At 44.0% G+C, this 12,081-nt stretch overlaps 1 protein-coding gene across 6 annotated transcripts in view; it reads right to left on the bottom strand.

Annotated features, from left to right (window-relative positions):
- Positions 1 to 12,081, bottom strand: part of HECW1 (HECT, C2 and WW domain containing E3 ubiquitin protein ligase 1) — a 424,961-nt gene that overhangs the window by 365,430 nt on the left and 47,450 nt on the right. Inside the window, exon 2 of one of the 6 annotated variants that reach the window (XM_040473034.1) lies at positions 11,399 to 11,500. The exons of the other annotated variants lie outside the window; for them this stretch is intronic. Within the exon in view, the coding sequence (XP_040328968.1) occupies positions 11,399 to 11,422 (24 nt within the window). The 5' untranslated portion in view covers positions 11,423 to 11,500. The remainder of the gene's footprint in view (positions 1 to 11,398; positions 11,501 to 12,081) is intronic. 6 annotated transcript variants of the gene reach the window in all.

Below are 12,081 nucleotides of genomic sequence, written 5' to 3'. Positions count from 1 at the left end.
TGTCACATCGGTTCCCTGTAGGGATCTGTGCCAATTAAGAGGATTCTGAGTTCTGGGGGAAGGAATGGGGGGTTGGGGAGAGACTCATGCCTCTTTTGATTGCTTATTTTCCTCCAACCTAAAGCATGCTATAAAGGTGATTTTGAACATTAAGTAACACATTACATTCAAGTGCATAGAATAATAGTTTAATTAGTGCATAAGTATAGTTTGACCTGTCCGTTTGAGTGCATACAATCCTGTTTTAATTAATACACAAGTAAAATTTGACCCTGTCTATAAGTGTGCATATATGTTTGATGTCAAACAGGCATATATGAAAGAATTATTATGAAAAAAACATCCTAGCAGTCTCTAAAGCCCAATGGTGAAAATACTGAGTTGTAGATTTTTTTGTTTTTTACTTAATAATAAATAAAAGTAAGTCTCAGTGACTGTGAAAGTCTTGTATCTGCTTAAATATTCAGCTCATCGGAACTTAAAACTCACAGCACACAAGTAACATTAAACTAATCTTAAAAGCTGTCCGATAAAATACCAAAAAAGCATTTTGCTTTTGTTATTTCCAAGTACCATCTTTAACCAAAAAGATTTCCTGCAATGCAGCTGACAAAGGGAAAAGGGATAAGAATGCCCAACACTTTGAGGGAGAGTCTACATGAAACACTTGCCAGTCTGACAGTTTATCATTCACAGGCAATTCCTCAAATTTCAGGATTGTAGATTTTTCTAGGTACGAGCTAGAACTCCCAGGAGGGGAAAAAGGATTTTCCTTCCATTGCTTCTCATACATCTTCTCACATCATTGAATGGTATTTTACGGTACTGTCTTTTCCCACTAGATTGTCCACACGGAGCTCCTGTCCGTGGGGACTGGACGGCACACAGTGGGTTTGCTGAAACCATGATGCCTACAAAGCAAATACTCACTCAAATTTTGACCAAGACCTAAGGAAATACCAGACGTAGACACTGGGAGATGCAACTTGAAAATGAGATTTTGTAAAACACACCAGAATGTAAACACGTGTATGTGTTTAACTGGTGACTCTGAATAGCTCCACACCTCAGGGAGTTACATTTCCCATCCCTCAGAATGGTTTTGGAACTCCTTGACTATAAAGCTGTAATCTTCGTTCCATATAAGAAAGTCAGATACTCTCTTATTTTGTAAATTTACGCACTTATCTTGTTTTTATTTTAGACTTAAAATTTGAGGGAGCACCTGCGTGGCTCAGTCGGTGGTGCAGCGTCTGACTCTAGGTATTGGCTCAGGTCACGATCTCACGGTTTTGTGAGATTGAGCTCCACATTGGGCTCCATGATGACAGTGGAGAACCTGCTTGGGATTCTCCCCCTCTCTCTGCCCCTCCCCCAATTGTGCTGTCTCTGTCTCTCAAAATAAATAAGCTTTAAAAAAAAATTGAGGAACAGAAGAATGCAATAGAAAACACAAGGGCTCTTCATGCTAGCACTTCCCCACTTTGCCCGCCAGTGTGCTCCCAGCAACCTTTTGTAAGTAGGTGATAGTGCACACCGTGCCATGCTGGTGTCACTTTCTCTGAGTTAGAGGACACTGGTTCCGTTAATGTCCCCTAGATGCCTAAACTTTCAAGGGCATATTCCTCTTCACTGTGTGCAAAAGGACAATTGCACTGCATACGTGTCACCCAGGCCCCACTTCCAGCTGAACCCACTGTCTAGTTTCCTTGGGATCCAGCTACTTGCTCTATCCACACTGTCACCAGTCAGCTGGGACACTTTCTTGCTCAGGGCTGCTGGCACCTACTTAACAGATTCCTCCTCACCCTGCTCTTGCTCCCCAAAATAGCCTCCAGGCCCGGGTGATCTGTGACCTAAGAGCTCTTCTTCTCTGGACAAACAGTGCTCACTTCCTAACACAGCTGACAGGGCCCTTAAAATACAGACTCTGCTCTCACTCAGACTTGGTTTCCAGCGCTCTGATCTCTGCATGCATGTGCTCCCCATGCGGGGCCTTTTGTCATCTCCTGGTGACCGATTCCTGCTTTTGGTTTAGGCTAGTTTGTGTGGGTTTCTGTTACACCCAAGAGCCAAGAGCTGTAGTGCATCTATGACTAGAAACCAAGTACATCCACTGGAATCATCTTCTGTCCAAAAACTCTTGATAATGTTCAATGGACAAAATAACCACTTTCTTTCCCTCATCTCATGGCTCTGAGCTACCCTGCAGGCTCAAAATCCACTGAGCCGTGCCAGGCAAAGAGTTGCCCCTACCTGGGCATGGGAAATCTATTTAAGATACAAAGATTAAAAAAAGCAATAAAATACAATGTTGTCAAGGAATATGCAACAGTGGTGTAGGGGATAGCAAAGTACTACCATGCAATAATTAAGTCCCTATTTTTTTTTCTTCTATAAGTGGAATTGGGCTGAGTTGGGAAGCCTAAGTTCTTTTTCTGGGCTTTGACTAGACCAGTGGTTCGTCCCAACTCAGAAGGTGGGCAGAGGACAGCAGTGCTGCTGAATATCCCCCATGGCACAGGATGGCCTCTAACAACACAGAAATGTTGTCAACCCAGCCAGCAAATAATGGTGCTTTTCTTGAAAAGCTCTAGACTCTAGACTCTATTTTCCCTCTTAACTGGTATTTCCTTTACTTCCAGATTCTGTATCACTAATCATTAAAATATGGTGGAAGGACAGCCGAATTAGTAATGCACATCGTGAGTCTTTCTCGCTGCTGTGAAAGCAACAATGAGTAACACACGTCATGACTCCTTGTAATTACCCAATAATGTAAGATGAGGGGGAGGCAATGATTTCTTTCTTTATTAATTTTAAATATGCAAGCAATGCATGAACACATTCTCCTGCTAAACAATATAAACATCACAGATAAAAGTCAGGTTTCCCTAGCAACTACTTCCCCCTTTGCCCTCAGAAGTTGACACTGCCGTTTATTCTCAGTGTGGTTTGTACCTTTCGATGAACAAAGACCCCTTTCCTGCTCCCCTTAAACTGTTTATTTCACCAATCCTTCCGGAGTAAAATAACATCCATTGTTGCTTAACTTGCACATTGCTAATTACAGGTGAAACTGAGCATCTTTTCATACGTTCATTGACAATTTCTAGTTCCCCTGAGAACTGCCAGTTCATTTCCTTCTTCGTTTGTGTCAGTGTAGGAATGTGTCCCTTATCCCCATTGATTAGTACCCTAAATGCTTTGACAAGTATATGCTTGTGTTACAAGTGGATTCTCCCAGTCCCACGTCTTCACTTGTATTTACTTTTGTTAACCTTCTTTGCGATGGAAGCTTTCCATATATTGATGCGTCAAATTTGTCAAGTGTTTCCCTTAAAGGTATTGCTTTCGTTGTTTTGTTTAAAGTCTTCCCAGCTCAGTGATTTCCAAATTCCGAATTCCAATTCATTCTTTCTGAACAGAGGCTGCCTGCCATTCAAATAGCTCCTGCAAGGCAGGACGCCCAGGATGCAGGACCTAAAAACCCAGCCACCCTTCAGACATCTGCACCCAGAGTCCTGAACTTATCAAGTCCCAAATCAAATCATTAACGTCCCTCCTGCCACAAGCTGCTACCCTGTGACCACTGCAGGAGTCATTCCTGCCTCCCTCCTTCCCCGACTCCTCCATCTGCAACCAGGTTCTTTTGATCCTAGCTTCTAGTGATCTCCACTTCTCGCCCCTCTACCTCAGGGCTGTCACCCCACTTCCCACAGCCCACACTCTCCTCACAGATTCACAGCTGCTCTCAAATAGCCTCCTGCCTCCAGTCTAATCCCCCCTAACCCATCCCCCACCATGCTGCCAGACAGCTGTCCCCAAAACTTGGGTTTGGTTCTTCAATTCTTCAACTCTCTAAAATCTTTCAGATGTTTCCTCTGAAAAAAGGTCAAACTCCACAGCACAACAGAAAAGGTTCTGATGGCTTTGCCACTGGCTACCCACCCAAGTTTATTTCTTTCCCCATCTCCAGCCATTCTGAGCCACATGTGGAGCTCTTGTCTCTGCCTGGAACCTTCCCCTGGCTACCCCTACCCATCCCCTCAGGTGTGGCTCAGGCCTCAGTCCCAGAAAGCTACCCTGGTCGGAACCTACCCTCCACTCCCCTCCCAATCTGAGCTAAGTGCTCCTCTTAGACTCATCCCAAGGTCCTCATGCTCACCTCGATCTTGGCACACAACAAACTGTTCCATAATTGTATGTTTCTTTGTATCTCATCCAGGATGGACATATAATTGTGGCTTGAATTAATAATATCCCTTTGTTCAATGAACACACAGGAATATGATCTTTGTGCAATGCAAGGTACAAGACACTGGGGGCACCACGCAAAAGTTGAAACAGGTCCAGATCCTGCCCTCAAGACTTGCACACAAATCTATACAAAAAGAAACTAGTTAGGGGTGCCTGGGTGGCTCAGTCAGTTCAGCATTTGACTCTTGATTTTGGCTCAGGTCATTATCTCACAGTTCATGAGTTCGAGCCCTGTGTCAGGCTCTGCGCTGGCAGTGCAGAGGCTGCTTGGGATTCTCTCTCTCTCTCTCTCTCTGTCCCTCCTTCATCACTCTCTCTCTCTCTCTCTCTCTCTCTCAAAGTAAATAAATAAACTTTAAAAAGAAAATAAACTAGTTATAAATTGACAAAGCCCAAAAGAGAAATAGATCTCATGTGGTATGGGAGTTCAAAGAAGGAGAAATAACTAATGGGGATGCAGTGGGGGCATGTGATGTGTGAGTGTTCAGCAGTGCTGGCTTTGGAGTGTGCTTGTGTGGTTCAAGTCCTAGCTCCTCCATTTCTCTACTAGCATATCACTTGGCCTCTCCAAGACTCCATTGTTTCGTCTCTACGGTGGGGTGAGGGGTGATCAGGATAGTACCTGTTTCTGAAGACTAAGAATTAAATGAGATAATACTGGTAACACTCTTAGCACAGTGCTAGACATAAAGTAAGGCGGGAAAAAATGTGACCAGCCATTGTTACAGGAGGAAGAGTGGCATACGAGCTAGGACATAAATGATAGAAAACACCTAGATGGGCAGCATGCAAATTTTGTGAAGATTCATTTTTTTTTTCATTCCATAACCCCTCAAACTTCTTTTTACCATTTCCTCCCTCATTTTCCCTAAACACACATTTCCTAGAAACTGTCTCCCACCCCATTCTGTCTCCTCGTAGGTGTCTCATTATAACACCTTCCCAGGTCCTTCCAGAATCTGATTATCTGGACCTCTCCCAACTTCTCCCCACCTGTAGTTGGTTGATAGCATGCCCCCAAAATTCATTCCACCTGGAACCTCAGAATGTGAACTTATTTTGAAGTAGGGTCTTTGTAGATGATATAACTAAGGATCTCAAGATGCAATCAACCTGGATTTAGGGGTTCTAAATCCAATGACTAGTGTCCTTATAAAAAGAGGAGAAGCCACAGACACAGGGAAGAGGGCCATGTGAAGAGAGAGGCAGGGATTGGAGAGATGCTACCACAAACCAAGGAAAGCCCAGAACCACCAGGAACTGGAAAACAAGGACAGATTGTCTCCAGGGCCTTTGGGGTAGCATGTCCCTACCTTCACATCGACATGAGATTTCCATCCTCAGAACTAGGAGATAATCAGTGCCTGTTGTTTTAAGCCACCAAATTTGTGGTAATTTGGTACAGCAGCCCTAGGAAACTAATCCACCATCCCATCAAAGTGCAATCACGCAGGATCTTTCCCAAACTTCCCACTCTGATCATGCCTCTTACCCGTCTAGCATTCTTCAGTGGCTGGCATAACCCCTGGGAGGAAGTGCAACCACGCAGGCATGGCACACAGGCTCCTTCTTATTGGGCCACATCTGAGCTCTGCAGCTGCCTTCTGTTATCTCACATGGCCAGACACATGCAGGCCACATATCGTGTGCCTGTGCCACCATTCCTGACACCACTGCCCAGCTGGCATCTGGTACCTCCTACTTTTCTCTAGGATTAAGAATTCAAATTGACCTCTCTGCTCAGTGACCAGAATGCTTGCAGAATGGTTGGCATTCACCTTAATTCCTCATTACTCTTGAATGAAAAAGATTCCTACCATACTTTCAAGTAACTAATCTATTTTTTTAAGTTTATTTATTTATTTTGAGAGAGAGAAAGAGAGAGAGAGCAGGGGAGTGGCAGAGAGAGAAGAAAGTGAGAGAGAAACCCCAAGGAGGCACTGCACTGACACAGTGGAGCTCAATGTGGGGCTCATTCTCACCACAAGACCACGAACCATGAGATCGTGACCTAAGCTAAAACCAAGAGTTGGACATTCATCCTACTGAGCCACCCAGCCATCCCATCGAGTAACTAATCTTCTATAATAATCTACAAAGAGTGATATGAAATGCAATATATGATCATACGGTACAGTACGAATTAAACAATTATTAGTATCTTTGTGCATAAGGAGGCTTTTATTTATTTATTATTTTTTTTAACGTTTATTTTTGAGACAGGGAGAGACAGAGCATGAATGGGGGAGGGTCAGAGAGAGGGAGACACAGAATCTGAAGCAGGTTCCAGGCTCTGAGCTGTCATCACAGAGCCTGACACGAGGCTCGAACTCACGGACTGCGAGACCAAGACCTGAGCCGAAGTCGGATGCTTAACCCACTGAGCCACCCAGTGGTTGGGAGGCTTTTAAATGTGACTAACCACTATCCTTTCTAAAAGTATCAGCAATGGTTAAAGATTTGGCCCAGGGATCAGCTTTTCCAGGGAGCCTTCCTTCACCCATCTCTGCCTCGCAGTTTGATTGGGTGTTTCATCTAGAAATACATACCATTATATCCTGGCAGCTTCTGACCTAACATTTACCATATTAAAGACTTCTGACTCCTTATCAGTCTCCTTCACCAGACTGTAAGGGTTTTGACCATGTCCTATTCATCTTTATGACCCAGTGACTGTAACTGTGCTTGAACCATATGGGTGCTCATAAACACTGGTTGAATAACTGCATGGATAAATGAATGAATGGATGGATGGATGGATGAACAAGGAGTTGGAAGAAGGTCTCCTTTTGGGACCCAGAATCTCAACACACACCAATGGCTTATAGCATGGTTTCTTACCTCTGGCATGAATGATTGATGGGCATAGCCTCTAACTTTATTTGTCTGACTATAAAGCTCATGGCATGTTTTCATAACTGCTGGCATGATTGATTGAAAGGAAAACCACTGCCAAAGAAGTTAAATGATTACACGGAGTCCACAATGCCTGTCTATGTATAAAAGAGCCCCAAAGAAATGTAAAAAGCTCTTGGATAGCCATGGCCTTTTCAAATGCACAAAGAGCCAAAACAAAAACACCCTAATGTGCTCAAAGTAATCTAAATTTCACAGAATAAACATCTTACACCTTTATGAATAATCTACTGAGTTGTTATTAATAACTTGTGATGACTGGAAGAAGCTGGATGTCAGAAGATACTGTATTCATTCACACACACACACGTCGGCAAAACCCCAGTTTCCTTGACATTATTTTCTAATTTCCTAACCTTATGATATATGTACTCGGACATAATTCACACACAATACACTAAAATTAGAAATTTCATGTAAGTGGTTACCAGTGTACTTTAGAAATCTCCAGCTATGGACACACAAGTCTTCAAAAACATAGGAAAGAAAAGAACACACACACACACATATACACAATAAACACAAACAGTTTCGCAATGCACTATAGTCACACTTGAAATACATGCCAGTGAAACATTAAAATCTTTCATTTTCATTATTTATTATTGACGGACTGAGAAGCCCCTGACATTAAAACAAAACTTACAGGTAGACGAAGTTAAGGCATTTCTCAAAAAGTAGAAAGGTACTGAAGCGGGGGGCAGTTTAAAATAAAAGCAGATATATTCCCAGACTCAGAGGGGAACAGACCTATTCTTCCTTCTGCCCTCACCCAGGACTCCTCACTCCTAAGGCACACCCTGATAAAAGAGCTCTCGTAATGACCTGCGCTCGGCACGACAGTATTCTAAATAAGCACTGGGTAAGTGCTGCTCCACACTGGGCATCTCCTCAATTCTGTAAAGAAAAGTCTGTGCCCACCTCCCCTTCACACTGCACTTGGTCAGTCCTGGAGACCTGAGCTAGACCAAGGTTCTGACCATGGTGCCTAGGGGAGTGGGGGAGACCAGGAAGTCCACAACCCCCTCTGCCCAATTCCTACACACAGAATTGCACTTCCAGCTCAGAAATACACATCTTTGTTATTTATGCACCTTTTCTTAGCTGACTTAATTCTTTTTCTTAAGTAGTTGAGGCATAAATAAACAAAAAATAACTAATAATTACTGAATGGCAATGGAGCAGCCTTTCTCCCCGTGCTTTCCCACTGCTTCTGTGTCTCCTACCCACACAGAACAAGATGCCCGCTCCCTCGGACTGTTCCTCATTCCCCAGCCTGATCTGCGGCCTTTCTTTCAGGAAGGGAAAGAAAACCAGGAGCAGGTGGGAGTCCAGGAGTCGTGGGGGACCCATGAACGTTCCTGAATGAATGGCCTGTGGCCTGGGCCTTAAATGTAAGGTCTGGATCTCGGTCACGGTGGGTTAGGAATACGGACAGAAGCAGAGCCTGCGTCCATCCCCACTCTTCCCAGCACTTCCTCCAGACAGAACAAGGGGCGGGGGGGTGGCTGGCATACAGACAGCACTCCTTCAGTGGGCCCAAGGATGGGTGTGTGTGTGTGTGTGTGTGCATGCGCATGTGTGTGTGGTGTGCAGGCACGCCCATGAGCAAACTGGTCAACCATAACCATGTTCTCCTTTCCATATATGATTTATGATCCTCCCCCAAATCAAATGGGATGGAGTTTGCACTCTTTTCTCTAGTAGCTTGGCAGTGGAGGGAAATTGTTCTGGGAACTGGACTGGTTATTTTTACTGGCAGCCCTTGGCACAGGGCACTCAAGACCTTTGAGTCTTTCTCTAACTCATGTGGTGTGTGCCACTGTGCTCCTTGTCACCTCCCCTGCACTGGCTGGACAGGTCACAGGGGACAACACTGGGTTGCTTCTGTTCACGAACTTAACAGCCATGGTTACCAACACAGGTCTTGGTGTCTAACTCACACAGGTAAGTGACTCTTCCGTTTGCTGCTCACGTGACCTTGGGAAAGTTCTCTGACTTCTCTAACACTCCTTTGCTTCATCTATAAAACAACAATTGCCTCCTCACAGACTTGTCGAGAAAATTGGCCAAGCTGATGCTTAGTTAGAACAGTGCCTGGCATATAACAAGTGCTCCCTAAATTGTAGCTGCCATTACGGTTATATTATTATCTTAGTGAGAGGGGATCTTTGTGTAAAGAGGCCACTAACATGGTCTGTGGTGGTGGACCTGGGATCTCCACATGAGATCTTACTCAGTTGCCTTTTCTCTTTATGAGATCTCCTGATTTACTGCCTGTGGTGGCATGAATGGTGCCCCCTGCCCCCAACCAAAGAGATGTCCACATCCTAATCCACTGGCACTGTAAATGTGACTTTATTTGGAAAAGGGGTGAACATGTAATTAAGCCAAAGATCTTGAGATGAGAGGATCATCCTGAACTACCCAGGCAGGCCCTAAATCCAGTGAGAAATGTCCTTATAAGAGACACACAGAGGAAAGACACAGAGACAAGAGGAGGAGGCATGGGACCACAGAGACACAGATCGGATCCATGCAGCCATCAGCCAACAAATGCCTGGAGCCACCAGAAGTGACAAGAGGCAAAGAACCCATTCTCCCAGAGCCCCTGGCAGGAGCACAGCCCTGCCACATCTTGATTTCAGACTTCTGGTCTCCAGAATAACTTTCTGTCATTTGAAGCAACCAAGTTCGTGTTCATTTGCTACAGCAGCCCTGAGAAACGAATACACTGATAAATACGTTTTGAAAATTATCTTGCATTTAATTTTTAGCTCCTTTTTGAATTTTAATTTGTTTTGTAAAGCAAAATGAAACAAAGAGTAGCAAAGAGTGACTCGATAGACAGGTCAACGTACTAGTCTATAAATCTTGATGTTTGCTGAAATGGGTATCCAATTGTTTATGGCGTTAACAACACGAAATCATTTTTTCTCTCTCCATCATTTATGAAAAAAGAGATATCAGAGCAAGTGACAGATGTTTCCATCACATTTGCATATTCAATAAAGACAAATGGGCTGCCAAAGGAGCAGGCGGATGAAAAGCACCAGAATTTCCCAAGGAATTAATGGGAGATGATCGGAGCTGCAGTCATCATTTAGAGGACGCAAATGCACACAAGTAACGTGACAAATAAACCTCGCAGAGAAATGAATAAAGGGAATTAGGGCAAGGAAAAAGTGAAAGAGAAAACTTAAAACATAAGCTTAATTAGCCAAGAATGATAGAATCACTCAATCTTAGTGACACAGGGTCATCCAGTTCACCCTCCAAGATAATGAAATCAGTAATCGCCTCCACAATACCCACTGACAGTTGTCAGTCAGCCTCTGCTTGAATACTTCCAGGAACTGGCAGTTCACTACCTCATGAGCCTGTGTTACTTAAAAGGTTTTTTTGAAATATCATTCTTAGCCAGAGCAAGACAAAATGTGTCTCTCTGTGTCATGTGTCTGCTTGTGTCAGCTCTTATTAAAAAACTTGACCCAATTCTTGCATTCATTCATTTGACAGAGAGTTACCAGGTCTGTGCTATGAGTCAAGCCCAGTAATAGACAAGGACCTAGAAACTCAGGAGATGGTCTGAGCTCAGGGCCAGGCCAGTCACACCGTCACATAGGGGGAGGAGGACAGTGAGCAGGCAGGTTCGCTGCAGTGTTGCTCACACGGTTACTATGGGATATCTGAGGAGGGGGTTACACGGAGAGCTTTCTAGAAGAGATGACCCATTAGTTGAGTCCTGAAAGCTGATTAAGTCTCAGCCTGATGAAGAGAGAGAGAGAGAGAGAGAGAGAGAGAGAGAGAGAGAGAGAGAGAGTGTGTGTGTGTGTGTGTTTGTGGAGGATGCAGGGCAACTCCATGGCAAAGGGAATCCAGACTTTCATTCACTTAGACAAATAATTTTGAGCCCATTTAATAGGTGCCAGGGACTGTTTTAGATGCTGAGGATGCACAGAGAAGGAAAGAAAGAAAATACCCAAGCCTTGCATTCTGGTGCAGGACACAAACAATAAATTAAATCGTTGACATGGCCAATAAACAAAATAAAGAAGAAAATATGTGGTATGTCAGGTGACGACAAGTGCAATGGAATAAAACGTTGTAAAGCAGGAAAGGGGGACAGGGAGTGTCTGGGGCAGATGGGCTGGTTTTAAACAGGGCGTGCCCAGCTGAGCACAGTGAACCAGGAAGAAGCCCAAGGAAAGGCAAGTGCTACCTGCTGTCTTCTCCATGCCCCCATCTTGACCCTCAACACATCTGACGGTGCCTGGCCCACCTTCTCTCCACCACCTCCTCATTCTCAGGTCAAGTCCAAAACCTTAGGGATATGAATCCCATTAAACAGAATAAAGAGAAAATAATTATATCAATAGCATTGAATAAAAAGTAATCTCAAAATATAGTACCATAAAAACATGCAAAAGGGAGCTCTTTCAGAAAAGTGACACTAAATCAAATTATTCTCTCACTCATCATTCCCAATCAGGACCCACAGCTGTCCTGGACCAGGCAAGAGAGACCCCTGTGGGAAGCCATGAGCTGTCAAGGTCCTGCGACCCTTCAGCCCTGCCCCCTGACCAGCCCTGGGGAAACACACACTCAGAGCCCACATCCTCAAGAAACCTGGCGATTTAGAAGGAGGAATAAGCCATGGACACGAAGGAGAGATAAGCTATAAAAAATTAAATAAGGTAAACAAATTGAATAAGGTAAACAAAACAAATGAAATCAACACAGAAAGTGAAAGAATGGGGGCCCAGAACAGTTAAAGCCCTGAAATTCATGAAAAAAAAGGTTAAAAAATATTTTTAAAGGTCCCTGGGGTAAATTTTGACACATTTTTATTGGCCTTTCTGAGGGAACCAGACAAAATGTCATTTTATTTGAGAGTAGTGAGCC

This window comes from Herpailurus yagouaroundi, unplaced genomic scaffold (genome assembly GCF_014898765.1).
Source record: "Herpailurus yagouaroundi ecotype Mexico unplaced genomic scaffold, PumYag 100, whole genome shotgun sequence".
Classification (NCBI taxonomy): domain Eukaryota; kingdom Metazoa; phylum Chordata; class Mammalia; order Carnivora; family Felidae; genus Herpailurus; species Herpailurus yagouaroundi.
Note: the sequence above shows the minus strand (reverse complement) of the source record. Positions and strands in the feature narration are given on the sequence as shown.